At 37.9% G+C, this 21,333-nt stretch overlaps 1 protein-coding gene across 1 annotated transcript in view; it reads right to left on the bottom strand.

The window, feature by feature from the left end:
* Positions 1–21,333, bottom strand: part of Adamts5 (ADAM metallopeptidase with thrombospondin type 1 motif 5) — a 39,776-nt gene that overhangs the window by 11,506 nt on the left and 6,937 nt on the right. Inside the window, exons 2-3 of the mRNA XM_057765824.1 lie at positions 15,468–15,600; positions 5,832–5,999 (exon numbers count right to left, since the gene is read on the bottom strand). Coding sequence (XP_057621807.1) covers positions 5,832–5,999; positions 15,468–15,600 — 301 coding nt within the window. The remainder of the gene's footprint in view (positions 1–5,831; positions 6,000–15,467; positions 15,601–21,333) is intronic.

Below are 21,333 nucleotides of genomic sequence, written 5' to 3'. Positions count from 1 at the left end.
TGTCATCTTCATTTTTTTTTTTTTTTTTTTGAAATGGCTGCTCTGTAAATCAGAGAGAAACCTTAGCAGATTGCTGACGCTAGGACACTGGACAAATCTCAGAATCAGCGGGAATGCCTTCCAGGTCTTCAAAAGTGCTGTTTTCAGTGGTTCTTTTTTTTTTTTTTCTCCTGAAAAGTCCAGACCATAGACTGACTTCATAATCCATGTGTAAACAAACAGGGCATGGGTCTATCTTATTTATAGTGAACCAGCATACATGATCATCTCCAGATGGACACATAATCAGTCATTGATACCCACCATACTTCACAGGACATGAGAAAGGAAGCATGTAGATTGCTAGGAATTTGGAATTAATTTTTTGCTATGGACACTTAAAGAAAAAAGAGGTCTTTACAAAGTGTAATACAGTACAATTATCCAAGTACAATTAAAATAACAGTTTTTTAAAAGAGGTAACATGGAAGTGACATTTTCTTGTTTAAAATAAAATGATTTCCTTCCTCGAATGACTGACATCAATTTACTGACTTTTTTTAAAAAAGATTTGTGTCTGTATTCATTCTGCTTGCTCTATAGCAGGCACTTTAGTAACTTTGTTTTATATTTAGTGATGCCTTTCTGTAACAAAATAGTACAGACATCTCTACCACATGGAAACCTTATGCCAGGAAATGACAAAGATCATTCCAGTGTTTGCCTCTGAAGCTCACAGCACACAGTATTCAAAAACGATGTAATTATGGGTTATCCAATCTGGGGCTTCCACTTTCAGAAGTACAAATGGTTTGGTGGGAGACTGAAGCTAGAACATGCCCACTCTCAACATTTTAGCTTTGGCCTTTATTGGAAGGCCACTGATGGTTGACTTTTCCTTTATCTGTTCTATGTGTACTTTTGGTCACTCCTTCATAACTACTTCATGTTTAAAAAGTTAATATTAGTTTGAAATTCTACCTGGGCTTTGTTTCTTTTGACTGTCAAATTGTGCTTTCCTCCTTCCCTTCCTTTCTCCATTTCTCTCCTTCCTTCTTTCCTTCCTTCTTTCCTTCTTTCTTTCCTTCCTTCCTTCCTTCCTTCCTTCCTTCCTTCCTTCCTTCCTTCCTTCCTTCCTTCCTTCCTTCCTTCCTTCTTTCCTTCCTTCCTTGCTTCCTTCCTCTCTCCCATTTGGCATATATAAAATGTAAAGTCAGCAGGCATATATGCATACCAGGCATGTTTTCCCATGCATACAACTTTAAAAATATAAAACAAAGCCAACATCTCAAAATCAAAATATCATTTGCAATGGTTAAATGAAAGAACGATTGTTTCTCCTTGGGCTCTATAATCTACCAGTAAATACAGGAAGGTCCAACTTGCCTCTAGGAAATAGTACCTAAAACATTTAGATGCTGTTTAGGGCTGTCTGCTTTGTTAATAATAAGAAGAAATTATGGGCTGAGGTTTCTCATCTTTTTCTATTTTTTAGTACTTCAGTTATTTCCATCTTCTCTTGCGGCACTCAGGTATAAGACTGAGCATTGACCCAAATAGCTGCCGGTTGGACAAATGCAATGAATGACCCTGGAAAGTGTCTGAGACCTCACAATGCTTTCTCTGCACCCCATTTGTTTCTAGCTTCAGCTTCCAGTCTTTGCATACCTTCTCTGAGGTCCTCAGATGCATGTCTAACGTTAACAATGAGAAGTGCATTATGAGAACATTGCCAAAGGAACTGATGATGCTGACTGAAAGTGACTCTGAACTCTGAAGCTTTTGGAAGCATTATATGGTCATCATCATATATAACAGTGAAGGAATAAGGTCAAGCATGCTCCACAACATAAGTTGATACAAAGCTTTAAATTATGACCTTAGTGTATGTCTTATTTGCTCGTATTTTCCAAAACATACTCTCTATGAGAAACCAAGATATAGCAATAATAGGCTTCACATTTCTTAATTTCACCCTAAAAGCTGGCTTTATATCTTGATTGTTATTCCTATAGTTGGAAATTAACAAAGAAATCAGACATATAGCTTTCCATTTCTATTTTCTAACAAAAGTTCTTTGCTTGTTGAGTGGCTGTAACCTTAGTTCTTTAAGTAAACGATAAGAAAATTTGGGTAACCATCATACATTTCCCTTATCAGCCTTTATTGAGCTATACCCAAATGGTCTTTCTCATAGTTTGGCAGAGGGCTTCTGGATGTAGCAAACAAAGCTATCTCCTTGGGCTTCACTCAAGGTTAGGAAACCTTTGGTAAAGGAAATTCAATAACCTGCATTCCTTGCACAAATTCTCTGCCTGTCCTTACCGCTATTTTCAAGGCTCACACTCCCAGCCAGCCTGCCTTCGGCTAACTTGTATAAACACTGCAACATTTGCAAGGGTGGGGGAGTCCCATGAGGCAAGGCTACTTCTGTTCAGAATCACAAGTCTCCAGATACAGTTACTTTAGAGTGTGCACTTTGGCTTCCCAGTCATAACCGAACCACTGCACATTTCTCCTTGGACCTAAATCAGGAAACACTCAGTACTAATGAATTTAAATCTGGCAGCGGTAGAGTGCTACAAATGCTCAGCTACTTATGGCTAATAATTTTAAAAATAAATCAAATGCTTTGAGTTTAATTTTACTCTAGCTTCTCTTTGCTTCAACACTGCTGGAGGTGAAAGTAGGAAACAAAACATGTGTTTTCAGATCATGTGCTCTTTAGGCACCACCAAAACATTGGACACGTTTGGTGACAGTCCCGACTTAAACACGTTTTGCTGCTAAGTGTCTCAATTTAACTTTCCTAAGTAGCTGAAAGTTCATCTTATCTCTCTAGGAATGACTGCATCTGGTCAAAGTCTCTCTAGGAATGAGAGAAGTATGATGGACGCCACATTGTTGATGTGTAGAAAAGTGGCACCAGGTTACTAAACATTTTTTGTTGGCTGGTTGGTTGGTTTTAGGTCTGTTGTTTACAGATTTTGTTACTTCATTCTTGTCAAGTGAGCTCACTTGTCCTCAGTTTATCTCTGTCAGTTTATCTTCCTTATGCCCTTATGTGTTGCTGTCAAGTTTTAGTGACCTAGAACATTAAATTCCAACCACAAGGTTTTTGAGTGGTTACTTCATTGGCTTCCTATAAAGAATGTATAAAATAAATAGTATGCTATGGGGTGATGAAATATGTTAGTCTTTGGACCAATGTGTGTCTGTGAGCTTGTTTAAATCATCTTGGACTTGGGGTTTTTCCTTGATTTTCTAAGTTAGCAATTCAAATGTCAGTACTCTAATCATCTGAAAAAAATGGGCTTGCCAGTTCCTGCTACCATACTTTCTCTTAAACTGACTTATAGGTATTTTAAAATCAAAATTACAAGGTTATTGCATTTTTCACTCTAATTTAAATCACAGAGCTAGAGAGCCACTTCTGGAATACGATATAGGGGAATGATCTTTTGACAGGAGCTGTGGCTGAGGTTGCACTGCACACCACCTTTCCTTATTCTGAAATTACTTTCATCATTATAAGTGATTGAAAACATATAATTTTTCATTCTTGGTTGAAATGAAAGACCACCTAACAGAAATCAACATATTCAAAAATGAAAGTATCTAGATTTGATTAAATAAGTAAATATTTTCTTGTTCAGAGAACCCTGGCAATTCCCTTGTTTATTTAATTCACATCTGGGAGACTCAGACAATCTTTATTAGTCCAAGCGAATATGATCTGTTTCTACTATGACTGTGTTCTTAGCTGGTCTCTATCAGAAGTCCTTTTGAATAGAAACTGATCCAAAAATGGAAGTTTTTTGAAATTAAAAACCAGGATTATAGACTTTTAAAATATAGAAATTCTGTTAAAAGGTAAAGCAATGCTGGAAGCATAGTTATTGCATTGAAAGTAAGACCCTGAGTTCCACAAATGTGAAATAAAGAAATCCTTCTAAAATTACAGCCAAGGGAATACAATTCCACACTGCTTTGTGCCCGAGCTAATATGCACATGAGGGCAAAAGCTGGCCTATTTTTGCCATAAAAATTTGCTCCTTTAACAATTTGATCCATTCATTTAGAGATGCATGACTGAGACCAGCCTTTTAGAATGTGTAATACATAATACAGAAGTAAAATACTCTTGCTGTTTCTTAAAAGATGAAGCAGTAAGGTTAGTATCAGGAGTAGAGAGTTAAGATTCTATGAGAGAGAGACCTTCTCAGGGAGTGACTTGTTCAGTAACGATCACAGAAGCATCCACTTCAGGATTTGGCCAGCACAATAACCAAACTTAAGAGAATTGCCATTTAATTTTAGTGCAAAGGAAAAACATATGGGTCTTGGTAATGTTACTAAGTCTTTGAAATATAGGCTGTGTTTTCCACTATTGAAGGTATTTATTTGTTATTGATAAAAATAATTGGTTTTTTTTGTTTGTTTGTTTTTTGAGGCATGGCTTTGCTTTGCATCTAAGTCTTCCCTGGACCTCACAGTCATCTTGTATCAGGCTGCAGAGTGCCAGGTTTACAGGTTTGCACTACCATGATGCTAATATCAGAAGAACTTCCAAGCAAGGCTAGAGATAGATTACTTTTTAAGATTATGAAATGCAAATTCTAGAATCCATGGGAGATTTACCGGTTCAACACTAATATAGGGAAGCATAAAGTAAAATGAACACATTTTGAGTACACAGCATAAAAGGCGCTGTGTAGAAAGCATCCCTGTATTTGAGATGAATTTAATTTATTGGTTGTTTTGGCACTCTTTAGTTGAAGTTCAAATGCCTAACACATTGAGATATCAGGTGATTATAAATCAAAACTTTTTGAAAATCAGTAAAGATGGTAATCATGGATTTCCATAATCCTGCTTTGAACAATGACTCATAGAACACTTATGGAAATTATTATTATCTTCAAAATCCAAGACTTAGCCACCTGTTTCAGAAAGAGACATTCTTTAAGAGAGCAGAAAGAAGACAGAACACACTCTTTCCTGAAAGCTGGGGCAAGTTGAATTCTATGATCTCAAGGATTCCTTCCAACTATACACGTCCAGCCTGCCTCATTTCTGCGATGCTAAAACAGTAAAAGATGAGAGGAAATTTTCAGCAGCTTGTTCCGAGGACTACTTAGGGGGCAGGATTTATTATTTCTAGAAATTATGACTTCCTCTGTACTTTCATATGACTTACAGCGCTAATCCTAGTCTTACAAGTTTAATAAAGTATGTTATGTTCTTGAACTTCCTGTAAAGGATAAAGCCAGCAAATTTCCTTTGAAGTTCTTAAAGTCTCTTCCCACCATGGCTTTGCTATTTTTGTCCTGTAGTTTTTAATTCTACTTCCAGGAGAATCTGTTGTCAGGATGAATTCAAATTTTTCTAGTCAATGAATATCTAAAGAGCTTCCTTTCCTGGTTTTATGTTACTATAAAGAGAATCCAATAGAATTATAACCAAACCCCTATAATAGACATGCAACAAATGATTCTGAGATACATTAATATCATGAAAGCCAAGATGTCAACCAATGTTCTCACAGGAACTTACTGGTGAAAGAGGAAATAAAAGCTAGGTTTTCAGAGCACCCACTTCTAGGCGTTCTGTGTGGTCTCCCACACTGTTTCCCTTTTGAACTTTTTAAGTCAACAGCAAAATTACCATAGCTGTAATGCCACCAGGGATGTTGGCATTGTATGCCAAGAGGCAATCAATTTGCTTGATTCTCTTCTGAAACTGTCTGAGCAACCATTGTCTTACAAGATGACCGGAGCATTATGAGGCCATCATGTTGCAAAAATCTGAATCTGTTTTCATGAGTCTATGTTGTCCTTAAAGCTACATACCATGACCGTCATCCAGGAATTCTGTAATGGTGGCTGAAGTGCATTTAGACCATGGCTTGGATGCATCAATGCTGGTGAGGATTGAAGACATTAAACGCTTGTCCTCTGTGGAACCAAAATTCTCTTCACAGAATTTGGAATCATCATGGGAGAGGCCAAGTAAATGTCCTAGGGAAGAGAAGACAGAGTGAAAATGACATGAGAAAGAAAGGAATTGCCAATTACAGATGACTCAAAATTTCGACTTCCACCTAACAATACATTACCAATCACATCTTCATCTTTTTTTAATTTTTGGCACCTTATCAATGGTGACTTTAACAGTCTGCATATCCAGACTGATCCTCGGGGCATATGAAAGCTGCATGATGTTATGAAGTAGTTGCTTTGGGTGAACATTTGGATGAAAATTGAAAACGTAAATGAAGTAGATGATCCCAAAGTCCATCTGGATCACATATGCTCACTGACATGTAAAACCTCATTTAGAGTCATGAATTTCGGAGGCCTCTATGGGATTATGTCATAGCCCTCACCACGTATTATTTTTTATTGTTAGCATTCTGCCTTCCCTGATCAACTGAAAACCTCAGAAGATCTAAGTACATTTCCCACATCGACAGCTAAAACCTTTTTATCTGACTTAATGCTGTGCACACAGCAAACAGTAGATGGTTTTTGAATGTCAATGACTTCTGTTTTCTTTGTCAAGTACATAAATAATCCTCTGAGATGACCCAAGGAGAGAAAACAAATAAAAAGTAGCATTTAGATACTTTCATGTTGTGTGAAATATCATCCCTCTTCACACTTTGTTTATTATAGCTATTTAGTGAATTGTACATAGTTACTAGTCTCACGAAGAACCTCTTTGAAAATATGCTCATCAATATTGTATTATGGTTAAAAAAAATCATTTTACTCATTTTGGAGTGCTAGACATGGGTGAAGAACAGGATGCCAAGAAGATGAGTAATGGTTCCAAGGCACCTGGCCAGGATGTGTGTACACTTAACCCTTCCTTCTGTATTTCTTGAAATCCCAGTCTAGACGATTGCCCTCTCATCTATCCAAGTATCAGTTCCAGAGTGTGTCAGAATACTTAGATTACAAGAAACTCAAATTGCTTCTTGTTACTCAATTTCATTTTTCCCATAGCCTAAGGGGTACATTGACATTTTTCTATAAATCTAAAAGGCTTTTTAAAAAGAATTGAAAGGGAGGAGAAGAGGAGTGGGGGGAGGGGGAGAGGGGCGGGAGGAGGGGGAGGGAAATGGGAGGCGGGGAGGAAGCAGAAAAATTTTTTTTCAATAAATAAAAAGAATTGAAGTAGGTAGTTATTCAGCTAAACTTTCAGAATCAAATAAACTCCCTAACATCATGAATAAGACAGTACAGCCGACTGGTCACTTTTTCCCTCAGATTCTTGTACAGCAAATGCAGGAACACTGGCCATCTGATCAAGAGTCCAGTCAATGCAGAGCAACCCAGCCCAATAGAGATGAGATGCTCCCACCACATTCCAGCTACTTGGGGCCAACTTGTTAAATCACTGGCACCTCATAACAAAAATTATTCCCTGTGCAGCTGTCTGCTCTTGTGCTTGAAGTGAAATGACTACGATTCGGTGACCTTCCAATTCTCCACATATTCATGCTATTTATTTGATTATTGCCTTGAGCAGCAATTACAGAATTTATCAGGCAAGCAAAATTTCTCTGAAAGCCTCTCCATCGCACCTCATGCTGGGAACTGTTTGGGAAGTGTGTCCCACATAGCACGGGAAGCTAGATCGTCTCTTTCATTTGTCAGTGGTGTGCAGAGAAGTTTTTCAAGAGTGTCACCATCCACAGAAAACATTTTTATTAAGATTGTTAAAAATTGCCTAATCTATCCAGCAGTTGCTGAGAATTCAGCCTGCAGTCCCTAGATTTTTCCAAGATAGAAGCTTTAACAGCCAGCACAGTGGAGCCTGCCTGGAAGCTTCATGCTGGGGATTTGTATTGCGTAGCGAGAAAAGAAAGGGGGAAATGTGCCCAGTGGAATCTCCATCGTGGGATATCTCATCAAATCCATGGCTTACGTTTAGCAATATGTGCATTTTGCATTATATTATCTAAGATTTTCACACATGTGTAATGAAGCCAGAATTTTTCCTTCCAAATTGATAAAAATAGCATTTTCCAAAAGCATTTTTATTAGTGCGTCAAGGAATTTTCACTTCATTCGGAAGGTGTATTTTGGATTTATGGTTTAAAATATATTGTGTATGGCAAACATCAGATTCACTTTGAGGAGCTAAAGGAAGGGTCTCGTATTTGTTTTTGTCACACATAGTGGTAACTTCTATAAACTTAAAATTTTAAATTGTATCAATCGGGAGTTTATCTTGAGAATATTTGGCATGATTTAATAAATTTTTTAGTGTGCTATTTCATATCATACAATGATTTTTATCATCCCTAAAGGTTGCCATCTAATTTAATTCCCATAAAAGACAAACACATATAAGCAAGTTCAACCAGAAGAGATTGTTGATCCGAGCACTAACAAATCAAAGCTCCACCACTGCTGCAGCTTAAAGGAGATGAGAGTTTTGTAAGAATCCTCCAATCAGACGGAAACACTGCCTGAAGACTGGCTGGAAGACTGAGGTTTAAAAACAGTCCGTTCTCCATGAAGAAAAGCTGTTTGTTGCCTGGGGAAAGCATGCTCTCTAGAGCTGCAGGAATCATGGCTCTAGAAGAACAGGTAAGGACCCCATAAACAGGTGGCCCTAGACTCAGGGTACAGCGAGGGACACATGTGATTTTCCCTCTAGCGCTGGCTGGGAGTGGAAAAGGAAGAACAATGTGAAGGGTGTCAGATGCTTTTCAGGGAAGACGTGACACACATACTGAAAGTCGCAAACAGTAAGCGCAGTGGGAGTTTGAAGCCTGTGTCACCAGTCATGATGTGAAGACATTTAATGTCAGTCTGGAACTTGCCAGCATTATTGAGAACTGAGTGATACGTTATGTACAAATGCCTGAGGTGCTTGCACAACAGGTGACATAGTAGGGCAGTGCAAATCCAGAATCTAGGAAATTTAAACTCTACTATCACAGATGACAGTCATGGCTTTCAAATGGCTATGAAGGGAACACAAAATACATACCCATGGAAATACAGACTTTTTTTTTTTTTTTTTTTTTTTTTTAAGACAGTTTGTAACTATCCTAGGCTGGCACTAAATTTGATCCAAAGCTAAGGATGACCTTGAACTTCTGATCCTCACGCCTCTGCCACATGAAGGCTGGATCATAAGTGGGTTATCCCACTCTTGCTTTATCCAGCACTGGAGGTGGAACTCAGGATATCGTGAAGGCAAGAAGAGCTACGCCAACTGCCACATCTCCAGCCAAGACACATTACGTTCAAGGGGACCGCTGGGTTGGCTGCTCATTCAACTCAGGTATTACTGGGCAGCACTGACCTCAGGAAGGAAACGGAGTGTTTTGCTAAACTCTGGTCTGCAAATTAAACAGAATTTCAAGTTCTTGTCTCCTGATCCCAAACTAACCAATAGTTAAGGGAACACAGCACCACATCCTACAAAAATGTCCCAAGAAGCCCTGTAATGTGTTTACTTGGGAAAGTGCAGCTCAGAAAAGGCATCTGTTTCTTAATGAGGTCATGTTTTTCATTTACCTAATTTTCCAGCTGGGATTATGGAGGTGCAAGAAGGTCTGGCCAGGAGTTGAAAATTGAGTCAACAGCTCACAGGGGACAGAATCTAGAACCACCACAGAGAGGAATCATGACCTCCAATAGCTGGACGGGACATGCTCTTCCTAACATAGACATTTATATTGAGGCGATAACACTTGGAAACATCCCTTTAAGAAAACATTGAGTAAAAATGATCAATGTGGTATTGAGCATGTAATTTAGGAAGAGAAAAAAATTTCCTCTTTTACTCTATGACGATCTCTTCGTTTAAATGAATTTCACACTAAATAATCTCCAAAACTCATATGCAGTACTATTAAAATCTTGGATTCTGGAACCAGAGGGTTGAATTTGAATCTGACCCTTGAACTATGCTAGTTATGAATATTACACAGGTCTAGAAATTTATTTGAATGTTAACTTCCTCTTTTGCTGGGTGCTCCATTATAGTATTTACTTCTTGCTGTGCCTGTGTGCATGTGTGCTGTGTGTGTGCATGTGTGGTGTGTTTGCACATGTGTATGCTAGTATATGTGTGCCTGTGTGAACATGCCTGTGAAAGATTAGAGGGAAATTTGGCTCATGTTCTTCTGGCACAATCCACGTTAAATTTTTTCTTTGATACCTTGTCTGTAACTGGCCTGGAATGCTCCAAGTGGACCAGTAAAATCCGGGGGTCTCTGCCTCTGCCTCACTAGTCCTGGGATTACAAGTATGTACAACAATGTCTGGTTTTGTTTCTGGTTTTGTTTTAATGTGGATTATGGGCATTGAACTCATGTCTTTGTGTTTACAAGCATACACTTTACCAAGAAGCTATCCCTTTGTTAGTATTTGCAATAAATTTTAATATTACTAAATACCTTGAATTGAGAGGGAGAGAACAATCCCCTAATTTGAAAAGAGAAACAAACCACACATTATGACTGCAATCTAATTTTCAATGCCATGCTCAACTAGCTGGTGTCAACCTATGTGGCAAAAAAATTAACAGACCTTCTCTAGAGAAACATGGATTAGGCTAAAATTTATTTTTAAAGTCATAGTAAACATTAAATCTCGCAGTGCTTGAGACATGTAACCCATACCTATCCCTACCGTTTATCTCCGGTCCAAGAAAGACATGTGAGGTGCTAATTCAAGTATGACAGGAAATATGCCAAGTCTGGTTGATTAAAGTGACAGGTCCGAAGATAAATAAAAAGTCGAACCCCGGCTTTCTTCTTACTTCACATCTCGCTTGCCTCGCCAACGGAACATCTGATTCTGAGGACTTGCCTTCGGTCTACCAAGTGTTTGGGGGAAGTGGACCTACAGTTTCTTAAAACATAGGCTTGTTTAATCTAGCCATCTAGAGCAGAGTCACACACTGATCAGCACAACCAGGGCAGCCTCCAACCACAGCAAAATCCAGGCAGACCCCTGTTGTGTCTCAACCACTTCCTCAGTCTGGCTCTTTAAGCTGCTTAGTTTCAACTTAGGAAACACATTGCAGTCTCTCTCTCTGTGGAGAAATTCACTTAGCACATTTTATAATTAACTACTTTAACACAAACCCTTCATGTGTTTGGAAATTATGAATTTCATTAATCGCAATAAAATCCTATTGTTCCCCTTAGTGTATTAGAAGCTGGCTCAACATCAGTAAAATGGTTGTCTTTAATGACCATATGTGCAGCAGGTGAAATCTTTATTATTACAAGTCTATAATAAAAGCTTGACAATTTAAAAATATAAACTTAGAATGTAAACTTACATCAACTTGAAAACTTTCTGCCGTTCTCATTTGGATTGTAAAATAGCTGTAAACACGTTCCTGCCTTCACCCAAAGCACATGGATGATTTGAAGCAACATTCTGAAATGCTCTAGCAATTGAGTCAGTATTTATTGTATACAGCATAGAAGGCAGAAGGCAATTTAAAACTGCCTATGGGTCTTATCCATGTTAGTGAACATTGCTCTTGCAGAAGCCTGTAACCAGTGGTATTGGCATCAGGTGACTATGTAATTCAACTTCTTGCATTTCATTGTTCATTTGATTTTGAGATTGAATGAATTAGCAGATGACAGGAGAGTCCCAGCTAACAGGTAAAGCAGGCAAGAATTTCTCAGAACTGGTAATCTAATCCATGCTGCTCCATGACCTGCACTGTAGCATCAGAAGGTTTCTATTGTTTGTGTTTTTTCTTTTTCTTTTCGAGACAGAGTCTCCCTATATGACCCAGGCTGGCTTGCTTGTGTCAGCCTTTGCAGTGTTAACGGTGTCATCATGCCCACCATCCCTTTTTACCTTATGTGTTAATTTTCGACTTAAGAGTTGTTTTTTTTAATGTAGACTATGTAAGGGGAGAACTTTTTGATTTCTTTGTGCATAAAAGGAACTGTACCCTGTATTTGAAACCACTATATACAGCAAAAGAAAGTGTATAACAGTCTATGAGATCCTTTGTCAGTTAATAAAAGCTATTCTTAATCAAATACATTCCTTTATTTCCTTTAGAAAAAAAGGAGACAATCTATGCGAGCATTCTGAATATTTCCTTCTAGTTTATGTTTTCAGTGCAGGAACACATTGACAGCATTTGTTTGGAAAGAAGGAAACTGCACATTTTGGAATGATATTTACGCAGATTCTAAATACTTGAAAGCCACAGCTTGAAAATGATATTTTTGTAAATACATTGACTGTGTATATAATTTCCACATTTTAAAAAGTAGCAAATACAAGCTGGGCTGTGGTGGTGAACGCCTTTAATCCCAGCACTTGGGAGGCAGAGGCAGGCGGATCTCTGTGAGTTTGAGGCCAGCCTGTTCTACAAGAGCTAGTTCCAGGACAGGAACCAAAAAAGCTACAGAGAAACCCTGTCTTGAAAATCAAAAAAAAAAAAAAAAAAAAAAAAAAAAAGTAGTAAATACATAATAAAAGAGAAGGTAGGAAATATCTAAGATTAGAGTAGAATAAAAATTTAGTCTATGATTAGCATAGGTTGAGCTGACTGTTCATTAAACAATTAAGAAATAAATACTTTGAACAGACAGTGAGTTGAGATGTTTAGAGATAATCATCCACAGAGATAAAGTCTTAGGTCGGATTATCACTTCTAAAACTTTAAAGCTCACATTGTATAGCATATCCTCAGAATATTTAGGTAAAATTAAAATAGAATAAGAAAGCTATTAAAATGAAATTAATAAGAGATTTTTTTATTAAAAAAGGAATAAAGGTTCATATTCTTTGGACCTTTGGACTTTAAATATCTCTTTAGGCCATTTGCAGTACAGAAAGGTAAACTAGGCAGACAATATTTAACTGGAAAATGAATCATAGAGAGCTATAATGAATCAAAAAAAGATAACTCAATCAAGAGACTAAAGGAGACATCAGGATGTAATCATATACAAAGACACAGGTTTGATGTAAACAGACTGCTTTTTCATTCTCAGCTGCCCAGACCCGAATAATCACACAGAAACTATATTAATTACAACATTGCTTGACCTATTAGCTCAAGCTTCTAATTAACTAACTCTTACATCTTAAATAAACCCATTTCTATTCATCTATGTATTACCACTAGTCTGTGGCCTACCGGTAAGTTCCTGGCAGCATCTGTCTCCTTCGGCAGCTACATGGTGTCTCCTTGACTCCACCTACTCACTCTTTGTATCTCTGTTTAGACTTTCTATCTAGCTTTACTCTGCTGAGTTGTTGGCCAAAACAACTTTATTCATCAACCAATAAAGCAACACATATACAGAGGACATTCCACATCACTTTGACTCTGCATATAAGAGCTCACTATGTTCCTACATTGTTCTTCTGTGCAATTATGCCTGTCCTGTTTTGCCTGGCTCCATGTTTCTCACTGCTTCATCAGCCTGTACAACTCAGAGGTCTTGCTGAAGAATTTAGGAGGACTGGGAATGTGACTTAGACACTCTAGTCTAGGTGATGTGGTATGAGAGTCAAAAGAAGCAATGAAGGTAATTTGGAGAAAGATCAGCATTTCTCTTGTAGGGAAACATGCCAATACTGTCACTCTGTGTAAAGGAGAGGAGGGCAGAAAAAAGCTGTAACCTTCCTTAAATAATGTGTGATTCACTATAGTTTATTATTGGTTGGCCATATAGGGACAATGGATATGATCAAAGTGTCTAAATCACCTTGATGAATGGGATTTCGCAGGGAACTGAAAGTGGCTGGGCTTCATCTCAGCACTTTGAATTATGTGAAAGACATTCAAAATGTTTTGAATTGAATTAACATCAATAATGCTGTGGGAATGCTGTTTTCATCAAAGAGTTATATTTGATGCTAAGGAGACTGTTGGTACATCAATGTCAGTATCGGAACTTGAAATCCAATAGTTGAAATGCAATTACTTAATTCTGGTCAACTGCTATCATCTTTGCATTTACAAAATTGTCCCTTTCACTAGACATTATTCAGCTCCTCAAAGAAATGTTGTTAGTAAACACAGCTTACTAGGAAAGTGGGGTAGAAATTTTAATTTTCACTTAATAGTTATGACTATAGCTTTAACAAGCTAAATCTTTTAAACAAAAATATTGAAAAAATCTAAATGCAATGATGACTGAATGATTCCTTGCACCACAAACAAAAAAGCAAAGAGGTTATGCATAAATTAAGAAAGGAAATGAAATATTTAACTGACATATGTGGATGTGAATATGTGATACCCTGTTGTGAGATTCCCCTCTGTATGCTATGAATATGTTTTATTACCATTGGTTACTGAAGAAGCTGTTTTGGCCAATAGCAGGCAGGAAATCTGAACAGAGGTATCAAGAGAGAGTCGGCAGAGTCAAGGAGACAACCTGTAGCTGCTGAAGGAGAAAGATGCCAAATGCCAGACAGAACTTTACCAGTAGACCACAGCCTCGTGGCAATACACAGAGTAACAGAAATGGGGTTAATTTAAGATGTAACGGTTAGCTAGAAATATGCCTCAGCTATTGGCCAAAAAGTATTGTAATTAATATAGTTTCTGTGTTATTATTTCGGTTCTTAAAAATTAGTAGTCCCTGCCTACAATACCCACTATCTACACTCCACCCAATTTAGTTCCTAAAACAATTCCATATGGAAGGTATGGCTCTCCTTATATTTTAGAAATGAAGGCAGGTCTCAAAGAGTTTAATAATAGAATGATTTGACACAGTGGAGGAATTACTTCAGGAAGGCACAAAGTTGTATGTATCTGATTATAACATTTTTTCCTAAGACTAAGTCAGTTTTTTGTACATCAGTTTCCAAGGTCGGTGGTTAGTTTTTCTTATCCCAGGGATATAGATTAACTGTTTACCTCTGCCCTCAATTTACAGTTAGAGGATTTAGAAATATTTGGTATACTAAGCAAACTGAATATGCGATATTATAAAGTAAACTATGCTAAGAGCCAGCTTGGCTCCAGCTGCCTGGCTACTGGGAAGGAGACAGGAATATTCACCACAAGCTGCTGGTTCCCTTTGACAGGAGCCTACTATTATCACCCAGGATGGCACAAAATATGTTAAATTTCTGTGCAAACTGATTATCCTTGGATGAGTCAACACTGTCATGAATAACTTCTAAAAGGGACACTTCTGCATTCCATGGGCAACTGTGACAAATTCTGTCTAGGAGTCCTTTAAGGATGCTTAAAGAGAGAGAAAAAACTTGCAGCAAGTTTCCCCTTAACATTTAAATGGCACTGTCAAAAGGAAACATCTACTGTGCTGCTGACTTTGCCTTCCTTTTCCTGCATTAGTTAACCCTGAAAGTTCAAATATAAACAAATGTAATACCCAATGGTACATCTGAACCAGAAGGAATCTGGAATTAATTGCCAAGTATTTTGGGTCCTGTTGCAGCTGTTACAAGTGTTTGATTTGGCGAGGGAAGAGAAAAGACGCTGCGTACCAATTTCATGAGCCACAGTGAAAGCTGCATGGAGGCCATCATCTTCAATCACAGCACAGCTGCGCTCCGGAGAACATATGGTCCCAACGTCTGCCATTCCCAGGGTGTCACATGAATGATGCCCACATAAATCCTGCCCGGGAGAAAGAAAGAAATCATTAAAATCAATTTGCATCCAGAAGGAGCCACCATGGACAGCCACTTGCTCACCCCAAATGGCAAGACTGGGATATGTTTATGGTGTCACCTGCTTAGGGTTGGAAGCCTTCCAAAGACAAATTCAAAGCAGAAACTCTTCTGAGCTACTCTGCAACCCAGAAGCACAGAAGGATAAAGAAATTCAATGACATTTTAGAAGATGTCATGATTACAGTTTGCCCATTACAATCTAGAGCCTAGAGCCTTAAAGCTGCAGTCCATACACAAATGCCAAGGGTTGCATGTGTTCAGCATAGCAAAGTCCAATAGTCTCCCCTAAATTCAAGCTGAACTTGTTAGAAGAGAGGGCAAATAATTTGCTTTCTGTTTGAGTCCATCTATAACCACACATTTGTATTTATACATCACAAAGACATTTATATTTTTACATATATTTGTGTATATGCATGTATTTAGTCATTTATACAAGAAACAACTAAACTGGAATTTATATGAATAACTTTATAGAAAGAAAAACTTTCATTTGTACATTATTACTTGAAAGATCAGTTTCAAATTTCCCAATTGAATTGTAATTTCATATTCTGTGTCTTCAGAAACCTATGTGGAATCAAACACAGCTTTTTAAATCATTTTATGTTTATTTATTGTGTGTGTGAACATCTGTGTACCATAGTGTACATAAAGTTGCCAGAGGACAGCTTGTGGGAATCAGGTTTCTGCTTCCATCATGTGAGCCCAGGAAATCAAACTCAGTTTGTCACAGTTGGCGTCAAGCACCTTTACCTATTGAGCCATTTTGCACATAGTTTTAGTATAGTGTGTCTCAATCGGATTGAACACAAGAAAACGTGTGATACAAGTATGTTGTCCAGGTAGATAAGAGTGTATTCATTTTCTTTTTGAGAAGTGTCACAGCTTTTAAGAGATTCTCAGAAGCAGAAATGATCGTATATTAATTTTTAAAAATCATTTGAAGAACATCAACAGGACATTAAAGAAATGAAGCTTGAAGAATATAATAGAAGCTAGAACTTTTGACATGTACCATATGTCTAATAAAATTCTCTTTAAGTGTTAAACTAAGTATTTAAAGTAGACATAAAGATTTCTTGTGTATACTTATGAATGTCATTAAACTCAACATATATATTTGCCAACCAAAAGAATAACATAGCATTCCTAAGTAAGCCATACATTAATAATCAACCCTGAAAAGAAATTTAAAATAATAGTTTTGAAAAGTACTGTTTCTATCATAGCTGTCATCCGTTCACAATGTGTATTCTACAGTAGGTACTCAACCATTTGAGTAATTAAACATTTGTCTAATTAAGATGAATAGTGAGATACAGTCAGACTCCATGAAATGGTGCCCATACATCTTTATTGTGCTGCCTGCTGGTAGGACCTAAGCTGCCTCAGGCACCCAGGTACAAGGTGGTGTTCCTACATGTCCATTGTATAGACTCAGGCCCACCAGACACTCCTCATTTCTCTCCCTTTTGCTAATAGAAGTCCAACAAAGGTGAGCAAGACTTAAAAGCTATACCCAATTCTCAAATCTATGTTTCCATGTCTTTCTTGCGCTGTTGCTACCCAGTGGCCACAATGGTATTACAGTTTCAGATAATGAAAATCAGCTTCTTATCAGCCAACAGGCTGTGAATTGCAGCCTCATGTCAACAACACTGCCCTAAATGTCCCTGGGCATCCTTTCTTGTCATCCCATGCAATTTCAAATTATAGCAGCTAAGAATAAACAAGTGGTTTTAAAATATTGAAACTCAAATAGTCTTTTGCATAATAATTTCTATTTGGGATAGCAATACAGCATAAGACATTTTTAATCCTTTCTTTCACCATTTTAGCAATTTTAGAAGCAGATCCTCAGTCATAGTTAAATCCGTACACAGAGTAGGTTATTTTTACATACACATATGTTTTAAACCAAGATTTATGTTTATAATCATAATTTGGAGTTGATTATCTCCAAATAGTAAAATCCAAGAATTGACTTCCACTCCTGTGTCACTAATCAGCTTGGAGCCAATACAGAAGGAAATGGCCTTCCTGTCCCCAGTGGAGTGGAAACCGGAAGCCTATTATCTCTGTTTACTGCTAATCAATTGCTCATTAGAGGCCATCAGCCCTCCTTGTTTTCTTTGAATTGCATTGAATGCATTTGGCCTTTTGCCATGAAAATTGTGCATGTGACTAAATGATGAACAGAAGCACTTGCTATTTTTTTAACCATACTGATTAAGCCCCTTGACGACATAGCCATGCCATTATACTTCAACAGCTGTAATTATAAAGTGGGAAACTTTCCATTTCTCTCATGTAATTTCAAACATTTTAGTGCAGTTATGGTTTCACCCTAAGATGTACAAAGAACATAAGAGCATTGCGAGCCAATGTTTTTCTTAAGGTATGAAGACTATATATCAAACTATTAGTATAGAATATTGCATCCATATCTTTTGTTTTCTGGTGACCCCTTGTAACAGTTAGCCTTCAAGTTGATAGGATTTTTAAAATCCAGAAGAAGGGTAAGGATAGTACTGGGGTGATCACATATTAATGTGTACACATTATAGCATATATATTGACATGTCTTCTAAAATTGAAGGTAAGAGACACTACAACAGGCAGCTCAGCATCTATGAAAGAGGTAACTGAATTAAAAGTGTTGGCAAGTGGTTTTTCTGCTTCCTCAGCATCCATCACAGGGCAAATTATATATTTGCTTTTCTGGCAGTAGTTATCTATGGAGGATCAATAACTTATTATTATTGGTTATTGAATGATACCGTGGAAGACTGAGTAAAATATAAGTGTTCTGAAAGTGTTAGGGGAGTTAACTGTGGTCCCATGGTGTGGTGTTAGCCAGGTTACAGGACAGAGACAGTGGATTTAACTTCAAGATATATCTGAGAGAGTCTTCAGGACCAAAAGTTTCCATCAGGAAGTCATTAGGCCTGTTACTGTCGGAGAGACGGTGAATATGTGAATGTGGGGATTTTGTGACTTTTCATACCATTCAGTAATACTAGCAGTACCCCTTTCAGATTTGTAGAGACAGAGAAGTGAATGGGGAGGCAACAGAACATGCCACCTAGAACTTCAGAGCTCAGAGAGGAGCGTGGCAAACACCTGTGCTTAGTACCGGATGGGAAAAAGAGCCAAGCACTGAGCGGGCATCGCTATCCAAGCAAAGAATGTCATAGGAGTGGAAGAATTTCTGGTCTTGATTGAGTAATTGTTTTTCCATGCAGTAAAAATATTCTGAGTTAAGGAATTGGAGGAAATATAAATTCTGATAAGGGCAGATACCTTCCCAAAGATAGCAGTAGCAGTCACTTAGGTCAAAGAAGAACACTTCATATAGTATTATCTACTGGTCAGGCCAACAGTGAAGTTCAAAGCAAGGGTAAGACATCACAATGTTTGGGATGCCTGCTCATCTCTCCATACAATTCTACTGCAAAGAGACTAGTGACAGAAGAATTAACACTAGGATCTATATTTTAATCACAAGTATCATACGCACGTATATACTTATATTATACATATGGATTTGTCTTGTGGATTTTTCATCCCTGACTACTATGTACTGACTGTGCATATTGGTGATTTCTGTATTACTGTCCCACACTTGCATAAAGAAGGTATAGCTCAAATGCTGGTTCTTAAGAAGCATGATAGCTTAGTGAGCGACTGACACAGAAGTGTGGCGAGGAAGCAAACTGACATGCTGTGATGAACAGGGAGTTGCGAGCACACAGAGGGGTGGATACATCCTCTTTGAGGGAATGAGCACGGTTTTCACAGGAGTGGGTATGATGTTCTGAGAAGGGCATCCTAACAAGGTAGGACTCAGGAAAGCAAGCTCTAACTTGGGAATTGCATGACATGGCATTTGCTGACACTACAGTTCCAAGAGTTTGTAGTGGACTAACAGGGAGTCTCAAAGAACAATCTGAATGAAGAATTTTAAGAGCAGACATCACTCTGATAAGTATGAGATAAGAAGACAGGGGAAGAAGAGAAACAGAAAACTGTGGACTGAGGGGAACAGGTGCTTGGACCAGTCCTTGATGATGGGAACCAGGCTATTAAAGATTGTGAATGTAAGGCTGATTGTTTCTGAGATTTCAAATATACTTATAAGACACAATTTACAAACAATTTATGAATTTTTGAGACAAACGTTCTTCATCATTCATGCAAAGGCTCCAGCTACACCTATAATAGTATTAACTTAAAAACATCTGAAATATAGATGAAGCAATTAAAGATCAGAAGAGGTAAGTGTGTGAGTCTTTAGCTTCAGCACAGTGACATTGCACTCCCTGTACTCCACAACATGACATTGTTAAATAACAATCCTATTCCTGACATGAACATTATCTTTTACAATCACAATCTGCACTTAATTAAATGAATTTCTTTTCTTATAGCAAATAAAACAGCCATGGTGGTCTTCATGCATTAGGTATGTTGATGCAGCGAAGCCATGAGAAACATACAAAATACACAAAACGCACAGTGAAAGATGTTCTAGAAAACAAGAAAATGAATGTGAGATATAAGAAATGTTCTGATATAGCTAGCTTCTCTCTCCCTCTTCCCTTACTCTTCTCTCTCTCTCTCTCTCTCTCTCTCTCTCTCTCTCTCTCTCTCTCTCTCTCACACACACACACACACACACATACACACACAAACAAAATCTAAGTCACAGTAACCGTCCTGTGTTTCTCACGCTTTTCATTATTCCTTCCTACCTGGACTAACACTGAAGATTTAATATTGATCCTTTTGCCATGTGAAATTTCCAGATCTATATGCTGTGATCAGTTAACTCCTTAGAGTAGGATCATATAAGATTAATTTTTTCTTCCATTTGATCACAGATTGTCACACAAAACTCTACACAGTGTAGCCTGGTCTTCTCCATGACCTATTCTGGCAACTACTTCCTGCACGGATCCTTTGTATTTTGATCCTCAAACAATATGCTGAAATATTCTATCTACTAGAAAAGCTTAACTTACCCATATTTCTCTCTTTTCCATAAACCTTTCTTGACCCACATCTTTCAATCCCTAAGACCAGTGTGCCCACAGGAGCCAGTCAGCCAATCAGTAGCACTTCTCAGCTGTCTCCTCCAACTAGTGCTCTTTCCACTGATTTCCACTGCAATTAGTACACAGGGTGAGACGCTGTAGCATGATGCTATGATATGAGTGCATCATGCCTAAATTCTTCAACCCAATTCCCAGTATTCCGGTGTTACCGTATTTGGAGAAAGGGTCTATAACTTCACAAGGATGGAACTCGGCTCAGATAATACAGAGTTCTTCATGACCTCTTTCCTTCCCTCTCCTTTTTTTTTCTGTTCCTATCTCTTCTGTCTTCTTCCCCTGCCACACCTCCTCTTTTTGTCAGACAGGGAAATAGGAATGACAATGTAAACACAGCAAGAAGACAGACTCCTACAAACCAGGAAGAGATGTCTTATTAGAAGGTGTCCCAGCGCAATGGTTGACCTTGAACTTTCCAGTCTCCAGAACTGAGTGTGGATTTCTCTCTTTTTTTGTTAGATCTGCCTCTCTTTTGGTATTTTGTTGTAGTACTAGCAAACCAATATCTGCAATATATGACTTTCCCCCAGTAATCTGTTACATTTTTCTTTACTTCATCA

This window comes from Chionomys nivalis, chromosome 3, assembly GCF_950005125.1.
Source record: "Chionomys nivalis chromosome 3, mChiNiv1.1, whole genome shotgun sequence".
NCBI classification, from domain to species: Eukaryota; Metazoa; Chordata; class Mammalia; order Rodentia; family Cricetidae; genus Chionomys; species Chionomys nivalis.
This window is presented reverse-complemented; position numbering and strand designations above follow the sequence as displayed.